General features: G+C 38.3%; 1 protein-coding gene across 2 annotated transcripts in view; it reads left to right on the top strand.

Annotated features, from left to right (window-relative positions):
• CATSPERB (cation channel sperm associated auxiliary subunit beta) overlaps nt 1-22,066 on the top strand; it is a 154,375-nt gene that overhangs the window by 97,754 nt on the left and 34,555 nt on the right. For both annotated transcript variants that reach the window (XM_003832770.5, XM_055097951.1), the window contains 3 exons: nt 9,981-10,168; nt 13,066-13,395; nt 17,271-17,410. In XM_003832770.5, the coding sequence (XP_003832818.2) occupies nt 9,981-10,168; nt 13,066-13,395; nt 17,271-17,410 (658 nt within the window). The remainder of the gene's footprint in view (nt 1-9,980; nt 10,169-13,065; nt 13,396-17,270; nt 17,411-22,066) is intronic.

The raw sequence follows: 22,066 nt of genomic DNA, 5'->3' as shown, positions 1-22,066 counted from the left end.
TAGTTTTCTTAAACCCTTTATCATTTAAATAAATTTATCTATTTTTCTAGTTTAAGAGATTTAGAGTTTGGGTTTTAAATTAATATTTCTCGTGTATCTATTGAGCTTATCTATAGAATTTTTTCCTTTAACTTTTTATTTAACGTTGTAAATTATATTGTGGATTTAATGTTGAACTAACCTTAAAGTCCTGGAATATACCTATCTTTGACATTGTATATTATCTGTTTTCATACATTTCTGGACTCGGTTTGCTAATATTTAGGATTTAAACATCTATGTTCATGTGGGAAGTGTACCTGTAATTTTTCTTTCTCATATTGTCCTTCTGTGGTTCTGTTAACAAGATTGTACTAGCCTCATAGACAATTGTTTTCTTTTTTTTTTTAATTTTCTGGAAGAGTTTAAGACTGGAATATTTTGTTCCTTGAAAATTTGTTTTTTGAAATTGTTTGAAACTTACTTTATGGCCTAGGACTAGGCCATTCATTATGGTCAATTTCAGTAAATATTTTGTATGGGAGGCAAAATTTTACATTTATCCTCTTAGGGTGTTTTGGCTGGGCCTGAGAATTAAACTGACATAAGACAGATTAACAGAAGAAAAGCATGCACATTTATTTAATGTAAGTTTTGTGTAACATAGGAGTCCTCCTAAAGAAATGAAGACCCCTGAAGAAGCAGTTGGAGTTGAACATGTATATACTGGGTTGAACAAAAAGCAGTAAGTTGTGAAAATGTGACAAGGCAAGGGGGCTTGGGCTAGGGTAGTTAACTGTGGAGAAGTGGCTAGGAAGATAAGGGTTAGTTTAACAAGGTCTGTTTGTACAAATTTCTCTTGGCTTTGGCTCCCCATCTCTAGTAATAAAAACAATGTCCTTCTCCAGGTGCAAGGAGGACACCTTCCACATGGGAGTTTTATCTCCTGCCTTTAGGTAGGTCACAGTGTCCTTTCTGCATTTGCTGGTGTGTGTGTGTGTTTTAAGTGACTTTAACTCAATTAGTGGGCTAGAGCAGATATTTTGGGGTGTTGTGTTCTGAATGCTTTCCTATTTAATGCAGTATTAATATTTATTTGTTAGATTAATCCTGTTCCTTGTGATATTGCAATTTTCTGTATCCTTAATGATTTGTTTCTGCTTGATCTATCAATTATTGAGAAAGCTGTATTAAACTTTCCTACTGTGTATACTGGATTTGTCCATTTTTAAATTATAGTTGTGTCGATTTTGCCTTGTATATTTTGAGATTGTTATTAGGTACATATAAGTTTAGAATTGTTACATCTTCATGATCAGTTGAACATTTTGTTGGTATTTAGTGACTATTTTTATCATTATAATGCTTTTTTGCATGACTGTGGCTTTTTTATTATGCTTTTTTTAACCATTTTAAGATGTACCATTCTGTAGCATTAAATTCATTCAAATCCTTTGCCCATTTTTAAATCAGGGGTTTTTTGTTATGAGTTTCAATGTTTTGTTTTTGTTTGTAGCTTTTTTTGTTATTGATACATGGCATCAGCCTTCTTTGGATAATATTTTCATGGTATACTATTTCAATCCTTTAACTTTCACCTGCTTTGTGTATCTGTCATAAAAGACATAAATGAATTTTGTGGTTTTAGCCAATTTAACAATTTCTGTCCTTTAGTTGGAGAGTTTAGTTCAACTACATTTATTATTTTTACTAATATATTTGTCTTCATTCCTACCATCTTCTTTTGTACTTTCTATTTGTCCCACCTTTTCTGTGTTTCATTTTTGTCTTCTCTTCTTGCTTACCTTATTTTAAGGTTCTTTTTTCTCCTCTTTCCATTCTTTTCTTCTTCTACTTGATTGGGACTTTTACACCCGTTTTATTTTGCTTTTTCATGTTATCCAAGATTTTTACATGTGTGTTAACTTAAAAAGTCTAAAGTTACTCAATAACTTTATCTCTTTCCCACTCCATATGTAATCATTAAACTCTGGGTGTCTAGTCAGTATCTACCCTTTATATTTCTCAAGAATGAGTCCAATTCTGGTCCCTTGGTTCCTCAAACCTCAGAAGAAATATTACAGTTTCTGAAGTGGTCCCCTTGAAGAAATCCCTCTTGGCCTTTTTATTATTATTATTATTATTGTTTGTTTTTTGAGATGGAGTTTTGCTCTTGTTGCCCAGGCTGGAGTGCAATAGTGCAATCTCGGCTCAGCAACCTCTACCTCCCGGGTTCAAGCGATTCTCCTGCCTCAGCCTCCCGAGTAGCTGGGATCACAGGCATGTGCCAGCATGCCTGGCTAATTTTGTATTTTTAGTAGAGATGGGATTTCTCCATGTTGGTCAGGCTGGTCTCAAACTCCCGACCTCAGGTGATCTGCCTGCCTAGGCCTCCCAAAGTGCTGGGATTACAGGCGTGAGCCACCGCACCCGGCTGCCTCTTGGCTTTTTTGTGAGAGAGGCACTTCTCTTTCTCCATGTAGGGTGGCATGGAGATGACAGGTGAGATGCACAACACACCATTACTACTTCCTTCTTTAAATTCTTCAACTTTCATTTATCTTAAATAATCTAGCTTTCATTTAGAATGTCACTCTGGCTGTGATATAGAGAATGAATTGGAGGGTAACAATTATGGATGCACTTAGGTCATTTAGAAGGCTTTTGCAGTAGCCTAGGCTAAAATTTTTGATGTTTTAGTCTAAGATATTGATGGTAGAAATTGAGGTGAATGAATGGACTGAGAGATACATGGGAACAGACTCACCAGGACAATGGAGCAGAGCAATTTTCATTACTTTACTTCACTGTCTGTTTCTGTGCCTTAAAAAACACATCTGTGCTTGCCTTCTATTTACTGCATCCAGCTATACGTGATCTTATTGTGGTGATGCTGTCTGAGATTCTTACACTGTGCTTAAGAGGACAGGTACCTGAGGTAGGCAGACTATGGATGAGGAATAAGGCAGTATGGGAATGTCAAATGGTAGACTTGGAATTCAGAAGAGAGTTTGAAGAATAAGAATCAAGAACTAAAGTTAGATGAGGGAAAAGAAGGGATTCTGAACATTATCAATGAATCTGGATCATGGAGGCCAAAAGGCTTGCAAAATCTCAACAAAGGTATAGGCTACCACCTACAATGAGATGTTAGGTACTGAATCAAAATCCTTTCACAGTAGGAATTGATTAAATATACACAGATAAAAGACACTATCTGATTGATAACAAGGGAAGTATAGTTATTGCACAAATGGTGAAATATTTGAGAAGGAACTTCTGTCATCTTGTAACAAGGTCAGTTGTTCTTAAGAATCTTCACAAAATCTTTTTTTTTTTTTCGAGACGAAGTTTCACTCTTGTTGCCCAGGCTGGAGTCCAATGGCGCGATCTCAGCTCACTGCAACCTCCGCCTCCTGGGTTCAAGCGATTCTCCTGCCTCAGCTTCCCAAGTAGCTGGGATTACAGATGCCCACCACCACGCCTGACTAATTTTTTGTATATTTAGTAGAGACGGGGTTTCACCATGTTGACCAGGCTGGTCTCGAACTTCTGACCTCGGGTGATCCACCTGCCTCGGCCTCCCAAAGTGCTGGGATTACAGGCATGAGCCATTGCACCCGGCCCTGAATCTTCATAAAATCTTAATAGTGATAACTTAATGTCCATGTTTTTACTAAATTGCTCAGAAAGAATGTATCATCAACACACAAAGGTTTCAGTAAAGTTCTTCATTCATTCAATGAATATTTGAGTGCCTATTACATATCAGGTCTTGTGCTAGGCACTGGGAATATAGTGGTAAACAAGATAGACAAGACTCTTCCCTGCATGGAGATGACATTCTAATAAACAGATACAGGTGATAAACAGGTAAACCAAAACAAATTCATATCTAACATGTGCTTTGAAGAAAGTAAATATGGTGACAGAGGGAGTGAGAAGAGTAAGCAAAGACCCAAGAATGAAGAGCAAAGAGCCAATGAAAGAGCTTTCCGGGCTAAAGAAGTTGCATACAGTGAGGCAAGAAAAATTGGGATGTGTTTAATAAACATGAAGAAAGCCAGTATAGATGATGCACAGTGATGGTGTGGTGGAAAGGCCAGCAAGGAGGTCAGCTAGTGCCAGATCATAGGCGGTATTATAGGATGCAGAAAGAGTGTAAATTTTCTTCTTGGTGTCAGCAGAAACCACTGGAGAATGTTATTGGATTATTTTTAAATAATCCAATTTATATTTTTGAAAGGATCACTCTGATTGCTGTGAAAAGTGTGGGACAGGGTGTGAGTAGAAGCTGCCAAGCCCCTTAGAAAGTTATTAAAGTAATACAGGTGACGGATTATGGTGCTGGAGCAGGTGCAGTTGAGTGAAGACAGGATCTGATGATGCATTTGCCTGTTAGGGATATGAGCAAGAAAGTGATCAAAAATTGTCTAGGTTTGTGGTTTGTAGCTAGAAGGACGATACTGCCATTTTCCGAGACGAAAAGTGCAGGTATCAGGCAGGGTAATTCAGAGTTCCACATTGGAAATGTTCAGTTTGAAATGTGTATTAGGTGTCTAAGTGAAGATGTGAAGTTGGCAGTTAGACGTATGAATTCATAGCTCAGAAAAGTCAGAGCAGAAACTTGGCATTTGGCAATTGTTCAGATACAGATGGGTGATTCTACCTGCAGAGGAGGATGTATGTAGAGAAGAAAAGCCCTGGGGTGCTCCAGGAAGAGAGCCTGCGCTAAGAAGAAGGCCCTAGCAAAGAAGGATGAGAAGGAGCAGCCAGTGAGGTAGAAAAAACACAGGAAAATGTGGAGCCATATAAACCAAGAGAAGAGGGTGTTTAGAAAGTATGGAGTGATCAACTGTGATGCATGCTGCAGAGACTTGAGTAAAATAAGAATAAAGATGTGACCTTTGAATTTGGCACCATTCTAGGCTGTAGTAACCTTGATGAAAACAGTTTCATTGGCATGGAGTGGAAGGGATCAGCTGGGCTGGGGAAATGGCACAGGCATTGGAATGGGAGCTTAGAATGCATAGGTAGCTTAGTTTGATGATATTTGTCTTTTTGCAGTGTTTTCTCCACTCAACAGTTGTTCCTCTCCACCTCTAAAATTCACTGATTCATTCTCCATTGCACAAATCCCCTTTCCTTCTCTTTTAAAGGCTGATTTCTCTCCTCTTCTGGAACAGCAGTCCTTAATCACCCCCCATGTGCAATAGTAGGAAGAAGTGGGGATACAGCTTTCATAATTAAGGTAGCTGCCTGACCATTGGCCATTGACTTCAGATACAAAGAGGTTAACTTTTTTAAATTAATTAATAAACTTTTTAAATTAATTACAGTTTTACAGCAAAATTGAGCAGAAAATAGAGTTCCTATATACCTCTGTCCCATACACACACAAAACCTTCCCCACTATCCACATCCCACACCAAAGTGGTACATTTGTTACAGCTCATGAACCTACATTGACACATCATTTATCACCCAGAGTACGTATCTACATTAGGACTTACTCTTAGTGTTGCAAATTCAATGGGTTTGAACAAATGTATAATGATAAGTATTCATCATCACAATATCATACACAAGAGTTTCACTGCCCTAAAAATTCTCTATGCTTTGCCTGTTCAACCCTCTCTTCCCCTCACCCCTGGCAACCACCGATCTTTTTGCTGTCTCCATAATTTTGCCTTTTCCAGAATGTCATACAGTTTGAATCATATAGTATATAGCCTTTTCAGAGGCTTCTTTTACTTAGTAATATGCATCTAAATTTCCTCCATGTCTTTTCATGGCTTGATAGCTCATTTCTTTTTTAGTGCTGAATCATATAATATTCCATCATCTGAGTATCCCGCACTTTATTTATTCATTTACCTACTGAAGAACATCTTGGTTGCTTCCAAGTTTTAGCAATTATAAATAAAGCGTCTGTAAACACCTATTTGCAGGTTTTGTATAGATATAACTTTTCGACTCATTTGGGTAAATACCAAGGCATTTTGCTTGATCATATGCTAAGAGTATGTTTAGTTTTGTAAAAAATGACTGAACTGTCCTCCAGACTGGCTGTATCATTTTCATTTCTATCAACAATGAATGAGAGTTCCTATTATTCACATACTCACCAGTATTTGGGTTGTCAGTGTTTTGGATTTCTGCCATTCTAATAGTCATGTGGTGGTATCTCATTGTTAATTTGCATTTCCCTGATGACATATGCAGTAGTCTGTTTTCACACTGCTATAAAGAAATACCTGAAACTGGGTAATTTATAAAGGAAAGAGGTTTAATTGACTCACAGTTCTGCATGGCTGGGGAGGCCATGGTGGAGGATGAAGGGGAAGCAAGGCACGTCTTACATGGCGGCAGGAGAAAGAGACAGTGCAGGGGAAACTGCCATTTTTAAAACCATCAGATCTCATGAGAACTCCCTCACTGTTATGAGAACAGCATGGGGAAAACCGCCCCCATGATCCAACCACCTCCCACCAGGTCCCTCCCTTGACACTTGGGGATTACAATTCAAGATGAGATTTGGGTGGGGACATTGAGCCAAACCATATCAGTATATGATGTAGAACATTTTTTGATATGCTTACCTGCCATCTGCATATCTTCTTTGGTGAGGTATCTGTTAAGGTCTTTGGCCCATTTTTAAAATCAGGTTGTATGCTTTCTTATTGTTGTATTATTAGAGATTTTTGTATTGTAGGAGATCAGATTATGCCACCCCAGAACCATGCAGTGGTGTGTGCCTATAGGTGCAGCTACTACAGAGTCTGAGGCAGGAGGATCTCAAGTTCAAGCCTAGTCTGGACAAAATAGTGAGACCTCCAATTTCCAAACAAAACAAAACAAAAAAACAAAGAATATGCCACTTTGGCATAAAGATTATTTGAGCTGAAGGAAATTAAGGAAAAACAAGCACAAGAAAAACTCTTTGCCCCCTCCCACCAGAAAGGGCAGAATGATTCTTAATCACTGAAGATAACTCTAGACTATATAAATATATATTTTTTTCTTTTTAGAGACAGATTCTCACTCTGTTACCCAGGCTGGAGTGCAGTGGTGCAATCATAGCTCACTGCAGCCTCGAACTCCTGGGCTCAAGCAATCCTCCTGCCTCAGCCTCCCATGTAGCTGGGACTACAGGCACGTGCCACCACACCCAGCTAGTTTTTTTTATTTTATTTTTAAATTTTTTTAGAGGCAAGATCTCACTATGTTGCACCCAGGCTGGTCTCCAACTCCTGGCCTCAAGCAACCCTCCTGCCTCAGGCTTTCCTCCAGAGTAGCTGGGATTACAGGCACAAGCAACTCTAGACTATTAATAAACCCAGAGACACAAAGAATTTACAGAAGAAACCTTGTCAAAACAACCCTTATCTTCCATTAGTTCCCTCCATTTATTTACCTTCCACAGTTTGCTGACCCTAAAAACCTAAGCCCATTTTTCTTTGTCTTGTCACTTCTCTAAAAATTTGTTATGAAGCCCCATGTTCTAACTGCCCTTTTTAGTTACTCATCACTGCTGTTTTTCCTGCATGTAAGCACAATGCACATGTTAATAAATTCCACCTGTTTTTCTCTTGTTAATCTGTATTTGTCAGTATAATTGTCAAGGTCTCAGTTACAGAACCAAGGAGAATAGAGGAAAAAGAGGTTTCTTCTCCCTTCCCCTACAGTTTATTTTGGATAACAGTCCTTTAAATGTCTTTTGAAAATATTTTCTCCTAGTATGTGGCTTGTCTTCTAATTCTCTTGACAGGATATTTCAGAGCATAAGTTTGTAATTTTAGTAAGGTACCAATTACTAATGAGAGATACATGCAAACCACAGCATGTATTTTTAACACAAATTCAGTGTTCACTGCTTAACACTGTCATTTAAAAATCTTTACTAATTGGTTAAAAATTGTATCCCATTGTTGTAATTGCAATTTCTTCTATTACAAATGAGGTCGACCAAATGTTAATCAAATGTTTGTTAGCTATTTGTGGTATATTTTGTTTGTAAACTATTTGTTCATAAATTGGTTCATGTAATCCACTGTTTTATCCAAATTACTTAATGGTTTTACTTGTGTTTAGGAAAACTGGAAAGAAATTTATCAATTTTCTCTTTCATGGATTGTGACTTTGGTGTTGTATTCAACAGTCATTGCATGAAGATGGTAAATTTTGTTAGGTGTATCTTCTTAGTCTGTTTCATGCTGCTATAATAGAATATCACAGACTGGGTAATGTATAAAGAAAAGAAATTTATTTCTTACAGTTCTGGAGGGTGGGAAATCCAAGACTGGGGGGCCCGCATCTGGTGAGGGCCTCATGCTCCGTCATCCCATGGTGGAAGGCAGAAGGGTGAGCACATGTGAGCACACATATGAAGCACTCATGTGCAAAAGAGAGAGAGAAAGACAGGGGGAGGGAAGGGACTGAATTCATTCTTTTATCAGGAACCCACTCCCACAATAATTAACCCACTCCTGCAATAATGGCATTCATCCATTCGTGAGGGCAAAGCCTCATGATCTAATCACCCCTTAAAAGTCCCACCTCTCAGGTTGCAGTGAGCTGAGATGGCGCCACTGCCCTCCAGGCTGGTGGCAGAGCAAGACTCTGTCTCAAAAAAAAAAAAAAAAAAAAAAAAAGTCCCACCTCTCAACACTCTTGCATTGGAAATTGTGTTTTCAACACATGAACTTTGAGGAATACATTAAAACCATAGCATATATTTTAACATAATTTTTTTAATTGAGGGAAAAAAGTAATTGCCATACCCAAGGTCATCTAGATTTTCTCCTATGTTATCTTCTTAGGAGTTTTATAGTTTTACATTTTATATTTAAGTCTGTGGCCCATTTAGAGTTCTTTATTTTCTTTTTTGAGACAGGGTCTGGCTCTGTCACCCACGCTGGAGTGCAGTGGCACTATCTCAGCTCACTGCAACCTCCACCTCACAGGCTCAAGTGATCCCACTGCCTCAGCCTCCTGAGTAGCTGGGATTACAGGCACATGCCACCATACCTGGTTAATTTTTGTATTTTTAGTAAAGATAGGGTTTCACCATGTTGCCTAGGCTGGTCTTGAACTCCTAGGCTCAACCAATCTGCCTGCCTCAGCTCCCAAAGTGCTGGGATTACCGGTGTGAGCCACTGCACCCGGCCTAGAGTTAATTTTTGTGATGATTGTAAGATCTGTGTCTAGATTGAATTTTTTGCGTGTGGATATGCAAGGCTAACATTTTAGAAACAGATTGTTTTCCTGGTTATAAAGTTAATACATGCTCAGTATAGAAATTTCCTAAAAGACAGAAAAATTAAGATTGAAATTATGACTGTTAACACTTTGATGAACTGCCAATTAGTCCTTTTTATATGCATTTTAACATTTTTCAACTTGCTTTCTTCATTTGGACATTATAATATGATCATTTTCCCTACACTGTTAAAAACTCTTTCTAAACACCCTTTTAATCATTGCATTTTCTCTAAGTAAATCATGTAATATCATTCACTTAGTTTTTTTATTGACATTTCTCATTTCTAAATTTTACCCTAATGAATATATTTGTGTAGAAAGCTTTCTCCCCCACCCCTCTGTTTCAAGTTCTTTCCTTAGGATAGAGCCATAATAATAGACATGGAATCAGAGCAGGGAAAAGGTTAGCACGCTCCTAATGCATAATGTCAAATTGCTTTCCAGGAAGCTAGTTCTAATTTACAATCCCATCAGTAGTGGATGAATGCCTATCTTCACTCAATTCCCACCACTACTGAACCCTGTCATTTAAAGATCTTCGCTAATTTTAGAGGTTAAAAATTGTATCCCATTGTTATAATTGCCATTTCATTGATTACTAATGGGGTTGAACAAATGTTAATCAAATATTTGTTAGTTATTTGTGGTATACTTTCTTTGTAAATTATTTGTTCATAAATTGGTTCATTTAATCCACTGTTTTATCCAAATTGCTTAATGGTTTTATTTGTTTTTAGGAAAACTGGAAGAGCTTACATAAGAAAGGTATTGCAACATACGACTCCTAAAGGATTTTTGTCCTCAGTTATTGCAGAAATGAAAGAGCCCTTTGGATTAGAAGAAGTGAATGAGAGCTCTTGTTTGTCTAGTTCCCTTTTGATTAATAAAGCTGGAAATGTCTATAAACTCACTCTTGATTCACAAGGTAGGTATAATAATATCATACATCTCTGATGGCTAGAAAAAAATGAAAAATTATCTTTTGTGAAGGCATTTTAATGCTTATTTATAGAGCAATAGATTTCAAATTTTAGTCCAACTGGCAACCTACCAAAGTTTACATATATTTGGGTTCCTGAAAGTTTGTTTTTTTTTTTTTTTTGGCAATGGAGTCTCGCTCTATCGCCCAGGCTGGAGTGTAGTGACGCGATCTCGACTCACCGCAACCTCTGCCTCCCAGGTTCAAGCGATTCTCCTGCTTCAGCCTCCCGAGTAGCTGGGATTACAGGAATGTGCCACCACACCCAGCTAATTTTTGCTTTTTTGGAGTCTCGCACTGTCACCCAGCCTGGAGCGCAGTGGTGCAATCTCAGCTCACTGCAACCTCCACCTCCTGGCTTCAAGCAATTCTCCTGCCTCAGCCTCCCGAGTAGCTGGGATTGCAGGTGCATGCCGCCACGCCCAGCTAATCTCTTTTGTATTTTAGTAGAGATGGGGTTTCACCGTGTTGCCCAGGCTGCTCTCGAACTCCTGAGCTCAGGCAATCCGCCCACCTCAGCCTCTCAAAGTGCTAGGATTACAGGCATGAGCCACTGCACCCGGCCTAATTTTTGTATTTTTAGGAGACGGGGGTTTCACCTTGTTGGCCAGGCTGGTCTCAAACTCCTGACCTCGAGTGATCTGCCTGCCTCAGCTTCCCAAAGTGCTGGGATTATAGGCATTAGCCACCACACGCTGCCCAAGATTTTTTTTTCTAATATAATAAAATATAGCTATAACTTCATTGATATTTCATCAATAGTAGTGCCTATTATTTATTCCTATGAGGTTATTTTGTCTTAAAGAGTGATCAGAAGAAATGAAAGAAAATGGGAAGTTCCTGCAGATTTTGCCTCACTTTAACAAAATAATTTTGAATCAATGTTCTATAGGATGTTTCTTTCTCAAAGGATTATTGATTCACAGCAAAAGTTAGTACAGTTTATTCTAAGGGTTTAGGTTTTACTCTGACTAAATGGGAAGCCACTGGAGGGTTTAAGCAGAAAGTGATATGATCTGACTTAGCTCTCAACAAGATCACTTTGGCTGCTGTGATGAGAACAGACTGGGCAGGTGATGGAGAGAAAGCAAGGAGGAAAGCAGAGAAGTCAGCTAGGAGGCCATTACAATAATCAAGTGAGAGATCATATTAAACTTAAAGATGCCTGTTACTCATCCAAGTGGAGAAATAAGATGGGCATTTAGAAATACAAGTCTGGAGTTCAGTGAAGATGGCTGGGCTAGAGACACAGATTTGAGGACTTTCAGCATATGTATGATAGTTAATGCTATAAGACCAAATGAGAACACCTGGAAAATGAGTGGAGTTATAGAAGGGAAGAGGCTTGAGGTCTAATCCAGGGCAATATCTAGTGTTCAGGGAGATGGAGGAGAATCATTAAAGGATATTGGGTGGCCTGGTCAGAGTAGAACTAAGAGAGAGTGTGTCAAACCAGGTGAGGAAGGTGTTTCAAGAAGGAGAGGCCCCTCTCTGGTGTTGCATAACGCCAATAGGTCTGGTAAGATAAGGAATGAAAACTGGCCAGTGGATCTGTGTGAAAGTCCTTGGGAACCCTGGCTGGGTATGGTGGCTCATGCCTGTAATCCCAGCACTTTGGGAGGCTGAGGCAGGTGGATCACCTGAGGTCAGGAGTTTGAGACCAGTCTGGCCAACATGGTGAAACCCCGTCTCTACTAAAAATACAAAAATTAGCCAGGCCTGGTGGCAGGTGCCTGTAATTCCAGCTACTTGGGAGGCTGAGGCAGGAGAATTGTTTGAACCCAGGAGGTGGAGGTTGCAGTGAGCCAAGATTGCACCATTGCACTCCAGCCTGGGTGACAAGAGCGAAACTCCATATCAAAAAAAAAAAAAAAAAAAAAAAAAAGTCATTGAGAACTTTGACAAAAAGCTGTTGGCTGGAGTCATGTAGACAAAAGTCTGATTGGAATGGGTTCGAAAAATTATGAGAGGAGAGTGGAGACAGTGAATAAAGGTAACTCTTTCAGGAAGTTTTACTATAAAGGGAAAGAGAGAAATTACATGGTGGTTGGAGGGAATATTGGAAAGGATTTTCATTGGTCGGTTTGAACTGGGAGAAATTGGAGCATGTGTGCATAATTAAGGGAAAGATGAGGCCCTCTTCTGACTGTTTCTATTTTTTTTTACAGTAAGAGAGTATTGATGACATGTTTCATGACCTATCAAAAATATTTTGATAATGATTACTTCCCTCTCATTTCAACAGCCTTCCTTGGCTTCATTGATGTCTTCTCTGATTTTCTCCAATCATTTCTTCTTCGTCTCCGTGAGAGGATCTTTTTCCCTTCCCATTCCTTAAATGATGATGTTCCTTAAGGTCCTGCCCAAGAACCTCTTTTCTTCTAAATCTTCATATTCTCCTTAAATACTCAATCACTCATCCATTCAACAAATATTTATTGAGCATCTTCTGTGTAATAAGCACATCTTTAGGTACTGGGGAAACTGGCTACATTATCCTTCCCTTGTAGAATCACAATAAAGATTTTAGGTTTTTAAGGCTTTTAGTATTTCCGTAGTAAAAAAAAAAATCAGCTTTCTTTACTTTGCTCTACATGGTTTTTTACTGCCAAAAATTTTATACAATAGTTTCACAGTAAACATTAAAGCATAGGTGCATGGTCTATTTATGATAAACTTTCTGTAAAATAATTTGAATTATGACTGAAATTTGGCAACTTTGTTCTCTGGTTAAGAGATAGTTTAAAAACTCAAACAGTGTATTTGTTAGCTATGTACATCAGTTTGTTTGGCAAACATCGGATGTTTGATTTAATACCAAGTCTCTTCTGTTTAATCTCCAGTTGTTCAGGCCTTGTTTGAAGATACAGATATAGAGAAGACTGTAGTGCTTCCTGGGTACAGCAGCTTCCTCATCACAAGCATTTTAGATAATAAGAATGCATTAGCCATTGCTACCATGCCTGAAAGTGCACCCAACAATATGACCTTTCTAAAGAGCACATGGTTCTTATACAACTTTGGGCAAAGGAATGGACGAACATGGAAAATATATTCAAAACCATGTAATTATTGGTTTCAACATGATGATTCACCATCCCTCAACATCGTGAAATACATTGATCTGGGAAACTCTTATGTTTTAAAAGCTAAGGTCATACGGAATGCAAAAGGTAAGTTTGTTTTGATCGGAAAATATAAAAAAGGAAATGTTATTTCTTTTCTTGAATGTGAAATATACTCTTTGATACTGACTGACTTTATCCTTGGTTCCCATACTTGTTGGCATTCTACTACTAACAGTTTTAGTGCCTAATTATTGAGTACTTACTATGTACTGGGCTCTATATTAAACCATTATTTATTTATTTATTTATTTATTTATTTATTTATTTATGAGACAGACTCCCCCTCCATCGCCCAGGCTGGAGTACAGTGGCACAATCTTGGATCACTGCAGCCTCTGCCTCCTGGGTTCAAGCGATTCTCCTGCCTCAGCCTCCCAAGTAGCTGGGATTACAAGTGTACACCACTCCCGGCTAGTTTTTTGTATTTTTAGTAGAGACGGGGTTTTGCCATGTTGGCCAGGCTGCTCTCAAACTCTTGACCTCAAGTGATTCACCTGCCTCAGCCTCCCAAAATGCTGGGATTACAGGCATGAGCCACCTCGCTCGGCCATATTTCTATACATTATTTTATTTAATGTATATAACAACCCTAAAAATATAGATTATAATCCTCATTTTACAAATGAGGAAAATGAGATTGCTACCAGCCCAAGTTGACACAGAATTTTAGTGTAGATTTCTGTTGCCCTCTGAAAGGAAAACTTTTTAATTACTTTGGTATTGTTATATTTATTTCAGCTACAGTTGACCCTTGAGCAACACCAGTTTGAACTCTGCAGGTCCTCTTATGTGCAGATATTGTTCAGCCAAACACGGACAGAAAACACAGTTTTTGCAGGATGTGAAACCCACATATACACAGGCACTGACTTTTCCTATATGTGAGTTCCACAGGCCTAATTTAGGGACTTGAGTATATGTGGATTTTGGTATATACAGGGCTCCTTGAACCAACCCTTTGTATATACCACAGAATGACTATTTATTTTAAGCCAAAAAAAGACCTTGAAATAGAATTCTATACTTCCCCCATTTTTCCAGCTATTTATTTATTACAAAAGTAATACAAAAATTGTTAAAGATGCTAGCGAAATAGCACAATGGAAAAAATAAAACAAAAAATTTTAGTAAATAACTGAGATAGGAAGAGAGGAAGGAAAGATGGAAGGGAGGCAGTAGGGGAGAAAGGGCAAGAAAAAGAAGAAAATTGTGCCACCAGAAATGAAAAGGGAACTTAAAACCAAAGAAATTAGCTAATATATGACTCCCTGAAGGATGTGAGGCCCAGATACTGATCATAAGGCAGTGAGATGGCTTTTAATGACCAATTGTTGACAGAAAGTTTGACTTTGGGCCTTACTACTTTGTGGAAGGAAGTTGGAATGGAGACCATTAAAGAAAGCTGGGACCATCAAATCATGAAGACAGAATTAGGAAAACTCTGTCCACCAGAGTTTTCCTAAAGCAGCAGCATGGGCTTAGAATGGGGAGAAGGAATTTCCCATAAAAAATCAAAACTTCAAGACTGTATCACATTCAGAGACTGAATTCTGCATTCACATGCAGAATTCCAAGCTGAGAAATAATAACACCTGGGCCCCAACACAAGGAAGCACAAAACTCTCTGTAGGGGTCAGGCATGGTGGCTCATGCCTCTAATCCCAGCACTTTGGGAGGCCGAGGCAGGAGGATAGCTTGAGCCCAGGAGTCTGAGACCAGCCTGGGCAATATAGCAAGAGCCTGTCTCTATTAAAACACACACACACACACACACACACACACACACACACACACACAATTTTATTACATTAAAAATATATTTTAAATTTACTCTCTGTAGGAATACTTTTATGACCCAGGTAATATGGACTTTCAGGGAAAAATCAGTCTCCATTGATCACAAATTGAGGAAAAGAACTTAAAACTATGTAAGGAAATGACCCACCATAACAGAGAGTCAACAGGCATAGGAAAATTTTAGACTCCAGGAACTTGAGATAACAGAAAAATTAGAAAGACACTATCAAATAAGTATGCATAAAACTCTCAGAGTAAAAGAAGATATAGGAACCATAATGAAAGGACAAAATGCTTTAAAAAAAAAAAAGGCTTATTTGAAAAAACAGAACCAAGTAATTTGTATAAGTGAAAATTAGAAGTTTTGAAAAAAATTGAGAACATCTATTTCCCTCAATATCATGGATTAAATGTCCTGAAAACCTTCCTTCTATCTGAAACCCTTGGAAATCCTTTCTTGTTGATTATATGACTAATTGTCCCTATTTCCTTCAAGTAATTTTAGAAGTTTTAATTTTACGGTTTTAACTTTCTATTTAATTTTTAGGTTACCTCTATTTTATTTTGGTATATTATGTATGGTTAGCTAGTTGTTCCAATATTATTTTTTCACTAGTGCATCCTTTCTCTGCTGATTTCAAAATATAACTTTATCTTAGTATACAATTTACCTATTATTCTGACCATTTCTGAATTTTTAAGATCTGTTCCATTGTAATCTCTCTATATTCTGTCACCAACACCACAATGTTCTAATTATTTTCCCTTTAAAATATACTGAATTGCTTATTAAAGGGCTCAATCAGTTATATGTGTTCAGTTTGATGGAAGCAAATAATAATCAACAAATCAACTAAGTTGCCTGTTTCTGCGGAAAAATCTAGTCCAATCTACTGAAGGTGTGGTCCCTGAACCTGTGTTAGCATCACCAGGGCACTTGTTAGAAATGCAGAATCTCAGGCCTCACTCCAGACCTGCTCAATCTGTATTTCAACAAAATCTCCGGGTAAAGGCTAGGAAGCACTGGCCAGGTCACTTTGGTTTAAGGGAAACAGCTGCAGGTGTTTATAAACTCTGGTTTATTGATTGGTAAAGATGCCAGTTAGACTACATAGTATTTCAAATCTGTTTTTCCACTGAAGTGCTCAGTATGGCAAAGTTGCAAACAGGTGGCCTGCAGGCAGAAATTGGTCTGGCAAAATATTTTGTTTGAAATGCATAAGAGTTTTCTCTTGGCAACAATTAACTGGCAGCCCTTTCAACTGGGCATGTACCCTTCAGTTTTTCTACTCAGCCAACCAACTCAGTGTAGCCAGTATTATCGGAGACCTTGATTAGCATTTGAGAAGCAGGCTGAGGAATGAGGGAAACATTTCTCTGAGAAAATATTTGTAAAGTTAAATTTTTCTGAGAACTGTCAGAGGCGTTTGAACCAGAGCAACTTCATCTTGAATAGGAGCTGGGTAAAATGAAGCTGAGACCTACTGGGTTGCATTCCCAGATGGTTAAGGCATTCTAAGCCACAGGATGAGATACGAGGTTAGCACAAGATACAGGTGATAGAGACCTTGCTGATAAAACTGGTTGCAGTAAAGAAGCTGGGCAAAACCCACCAAAACCAAGATAGCAATCAGAGTGACCTCTGGTTGTCCTCAATGCTGCACTCCCACCAGCACCATGACAGTTTACAAATGCCATGGCAACATCAGGAAGTTACCCTATATGGTCTAAAAAGGGGAGGCGTGAATAATCCACCCCTTATTTAGCATATTATCATGAAATAACCATAAAAATGGGCAACCACCAGCTCTATCTATGGAGTAGCCATTCTTTTATTCCTCTACTTTCTTAATAAACTTGCTTTCTCTTTACTCTATGGACTCACCCTGAATTCTTTCTTGTGTGAGATTCAAGAACCCTCTCTTGGGGTCTGGATCAGGACCCATTTCCTGTAACAGAACTATTAAAGTTGACTCTATATAAATTGCTAACTGTATGTGCAGTCATTGTACAACCTTCAGAATAGATTCAGTTGATGTTCTAAAATCTGATTAGCCAATCATTATTCAATTGAGTTTACAGTTTTCATTATCTAATATTAACTGTTAACCTTGTTTCCATAGGTTTTCGAATGCTTGAAATACCACTACTGACTGTGTTTGTTGGAAACCCTAATTTGTTGGAAGTTACAGCTGAAGTCACTTTTGATGATACTGACAGTTATGTAGTAACAATTTCTGCAGCTAGCAAACTTTTACATCAGGTAGGATTTTCTTCATTTACAAAACATTTCTTACTGATGAAAAAATTTTCTAAAACGACTATTATTAATATTTAATGAGCATCATTTTAAACATCTCTGTTTATAAATATACACATAAGAGTATAGGGATACAAGGATAAATACATTGAAGAAAGCGTTGTAATAATTTTATAAAAATAGATCTATGTCCTACATAATATTTTTAGTAATTACTTATTTATTTATCAAACTTAACAAAAGAAAAATTGAGATGCAACTAAAGGTAACTGCACATTTCAGAATCATATTTTTTTACCACAAAAATATTAAGTTGAGCTGTATGAAATTACCCTTTTGCAGACCAAAACACAGTGAAATCTTGGCAATTTAATATGTTCAATTTATAATTTTTGCAAATATCACATTAAAAATTAAAGAAAAAGGTAACAAGAAACAGTAGCAATTGAGGCCATTTCTTTTTTTGTTGTTGTTTAACTTGGACTCCTTTTTATCGCTTTATATGTGTATACGGTTAATTACATTTCTTCAACTGCTTAAACATAGGGAATATGGGCTGGGTGTGGTGGCTCACGCCTGTAATCCCAGTACTTTGGGAGGCCAAGGCGGGTGGATCACCTGAGGTCGGCAGTTCAAGACCAGCCTGACAAACATGGAGAAACACCGTCTCTACTAAAAATACAAAAAAATTAGCCAGGCATGGTGGCCCTTGCCTGTAATCCCAGCTACTCGAGAGGCTGAGGCAGGAGAATCACTTGAACCTGGGAGGCAGAGGTTGCAGTGAACCGAGATCGTGCCATTGCACTCCAGCCTGGGCAACAAGAGTGAAACTCTGTCTCAAAAAAAAAAAAAAAAAAAAAAGGAATACTTTAAATAATAAGAAATTCATTAGTTGAAATAAAGGCTTATTATTTATACCATGTTCTTAATATGTACTTAGTATGATAGACTTATTGAAATTGTGATAGAATAAAGATGAGCTACTAAATGAAAACTAAATGGTGAAAAATAAAACACATGTAGCTTACTAAACTCCTAGCATCTAAGAGGAAGAAATATCTCAATTCTTCAGGAAAAACAAACATTTTTCAAATTATAAATTTACAAGTCATTTTTTTTTTAGCAGTGTACAATTACCAGGGCATGAACCCTTTGTTAGCATTACTTTATTCAGTAAATGAGAACCACAAAAAATCACTGGAAAGGACTAGAGACAGATACGGAATAAATGTGCTCTTCAGCATTTTTCCTTTTTTTATTATTGTAAATCAACAGTGTATAATTGTATAAATTTATGAGGTACAAAGTGATGAAAGATGAAAGATAAGTTTTGGTGAGAATGTGGAGAAAAGGGAACACTTGTACACGGTTGCTGGGAATGTAAATTAGTAGAGTCATTATGGAAAATGGTATACAGCCAGGCGCGGTGGCTCACGCCTGCAATCCCAGCACTTTGGGAGGCCAAGGCGGGCGGATCACCTGAGGTTGGGAGATCAAGACCATCCTGGCTAACACAGTGAAACCCCATCTCTACTAAAAATACAAAAGATTAGCCAGGCATGGTGGCATGCACCTGTAATCCCAGCTACTCGGGAGGCTGAGGCAGGAGAATCGCTTGACCACGGGAGGTGGAGGTTGCAGTGAGCCGAGATCACACCACTGCACTCCAGCCTGGGCAACAGAGAGAGATTCCATCTCAAAAAAAAAAAAAAAAGGAAAACGTTATGTATGATCCTCAAAAAACTAAAAATAGAATTATGGTATGATCTAGCAATTTCACATCTAGGTATTTACCCAAAATATTTCAAATCCGTTTGTCAAAAAGATGTCTGTGTACCAGTGTTTACTGCAGCACTATTCAGGATAGCCAAGTTACCGGGTCAACCTAAAAGTTCATTAAGAGATGAACGGATAAAGAAATATGGTACAGGAATATATACACAATGTAATACTACTCAGCCTTTTAAAAGAAGGAAAGTCTGTGATTTGCAACAAAATGATGGAATTGGAACATTATGCTAAGTGAAATAAGCCAGGCGCACAGAAAGATAAATACCACACATCCTCACTTGTATGTGAAATCTAAAAAATTGAACTCATAGAAGCAGAGAACAAAATGGTGGTTACCGAGGTGGAGGTAAGAAGGATGGTCAAGGGGTACAACAGTGGTCTCCAACCTTTTTGGCACCAGGAACCAGTTTCATGGAGGACAGTTTTTCCATGGAATGGGATGCGGGGGCATGGTTTCAGGATGAAACTGTTCCACTTCAGATCATCAGGCATTAGATTCTCATAAGGAATGTGCAACCTGGATCCCTCGCATGTGCAGTTCACAATAGGGGTCGAGCTCCTATGAGAATCTAATGCTGCCGCTGATGTGACAGGAGGTGGAGCTCAGGCAGTAATACATGCTTGTCTGCCACTCACCTCCTGCTGTCCTGCCGTAAGGCCAGGTTCCTAACAGTCCACAGACTGGTACTGGTCCTCAGCCCGGGGGTTGGGGACCCCTGGGGTACAAGATCTCAGACAGGAAGAATATGGGTTTTTGTTAGTTCTATTGCACAGTATGGTGAATATAGTTAATAATATAGTATTGTATGTTTCAGAATTGCTAAGAGAGTAAATTCTAAATGTTCTCACCACAAAATGATTAAGTATTCAAGGTGATGGCTATGTTAACTAGATTGATTTAATTATTCCACATTATATTCATAATTATAGCAAATTTATAATGTAAGTTATGAAAGAGAAGGAAAAAATATGCTTAATTCTATCTATCTTTTGTTTTGTTTTGGTTATTTTTGAGACAGGGTCTCTCTCTGATGCCCAGGCTGAAGTGCAGTGGTGTGATCACAGCTCACTGCAGCCTTGACCTCCTGTGCTCAAGCAGTCCTCCCACCTCAGTCTCCCTAGTAGCTGGGACTACAGGCCCACCATGCCTGGCTAATTTTTGTGTTTTTAGTAAAGATGGAGTTTTACCATGTTGCCCAGGCTGGTCTCAAGGTACTGGGCTCCTGGGCTCAAGCAGTCCTCCCACCTCAGTCTCCCTGGTAGCTGGGACTACAGGCCCACCATTCCTGGCTAATTTTTGTGTTTTTAGTAGAGATGGGGTTTTACCATGTTGCCCAGGCTGGTCTCAAAGCCCTGGGCTCAAGCGATCCACCCACCTAGGCCTCCCAAAGTGCTAGGATTACAAGCCTGAGTCACTGCACCTAGCCGTATCTTTTAAGGATGACTAAGCACTTTTAACATTTTGGGTATTTAAAAAGGCAGTGTAGAGGTTCAGAACAGAGGATAAAAGTGTGAGCCCTAGAGAAGACTACCTGGATTGGCTCTCACTTCTGGTATTGTGTGACCTTGGGAAAGTTACTTTATTGTGGCTAAGATCCCTCATCTGTAAAATGGAGGTGACAATATACCTACTTCACATGGTTGTTTTGAGAATTAAATGTGATAGTGTTACCAGGAGGGGTGCGGGGTCCTCAGTTCTTGTCTTCTTGGAGGAAAAAATTCAGCCAAGAGACGTGCGGCAAGAGAGTTTATTTAAAGCAACAATACGCTCAGAGCTGGCTGCTCAAGAGAATGATGCAGCTCCAACTAACGTTGGTGAAACCTTCTTCATGAGAATCTTACATGATTATTCATGAAGGACCATGAGGGGGTGTTACTTGCAAGCATGTTTCAAGTGGTCCCTTGGGTGCATGCGCTGTAGTTGCACATGCTAGTACACACATCACATTTCTCATTAGCATTTAAATTCTCCACCCAGGGTGTGCTTTTTAGTATTATAATGAGCAAAAGGCTACTCTAGGGTGAGATTTTGGAGGAGTGTGGTGCTTGTGATCAGATAGAGTCCCTACCACAGTCATCTCCAGCTAGGGCCTGATAAGCCTGATAAGCCCAGTCCATGAGGCCAGAAGTTGCCATTGTAGCCGTTGTTTTTTTTTCTTTGCTGTCAGTTGGCAGTGCTGACAATCAGTGGGCAGCGCCTGCAATCAGTGGGCAGCATCTCCAAGGATTCCTTTCCCAGAGGCTCTTCTTCCTGCTCACTTCTGCCTACTCTAACAATACTACAAATAGCATATCTAAAACAATGCCTGGCACCCAGAAAATGCTCAATAACTATTAACTTACAATATTTTCTTTTTTTCCCTAAAATTAGGACACATGGTATATACACTTTTAGACGTGCTCATTCCATTTAACTGTATGTTCTAATCCTTTCAAGTCAATATTTTTCTTACATATTCTAAAATGTTTTTATCATGAAAACTTTAAGATATAGACAAAAGTAGAACTTCCATATATCCATTACCTAAATTAAACAATAGTCAAGATTGTGCTACTTTTGTTTTATCATCCCTATTTAATTTGTCTTGTTTGTATTCTGAGGTATTTTAAAACAAACATCAGGCATGTGATTTCATGCCTACATACTTCAATATACATCTCTAAAAAAATGTATATTATCTCCCACATAATGACAACAGCCATTATCATCCCTAAAATTTTTTAAAATACTTTTTAATATTGTATAAAATGTAGTTCATAATCAAATTTCCCTAATTTTCTAAAAAATATTATAGTCAGTTTGTTTGAACTGAGATAAAACAAGATTCACACAGTATATGGTTGTTTATCTTTTAAGTCTTTTATTTG

Source organism: Pan paniscus, chromosome 15 (assembly GCF_029289425.2).
Source record: "Pan paniscus chromosome 15, NHGRI_mPanPan1-v2.0_pri, whole genome shotgun sequence".
Classification (NCBI taxonomy): Eukaryota; Metazoa; Chordata; class Mammalia; order Primates; family Hominidae; genus Pan; species Pan paniscus.
The sequence above is the reverse complement of the archived record's forward strand: the minus strand, read 5'-3'. Positions and strand labels throughout refer to the sequence as shown.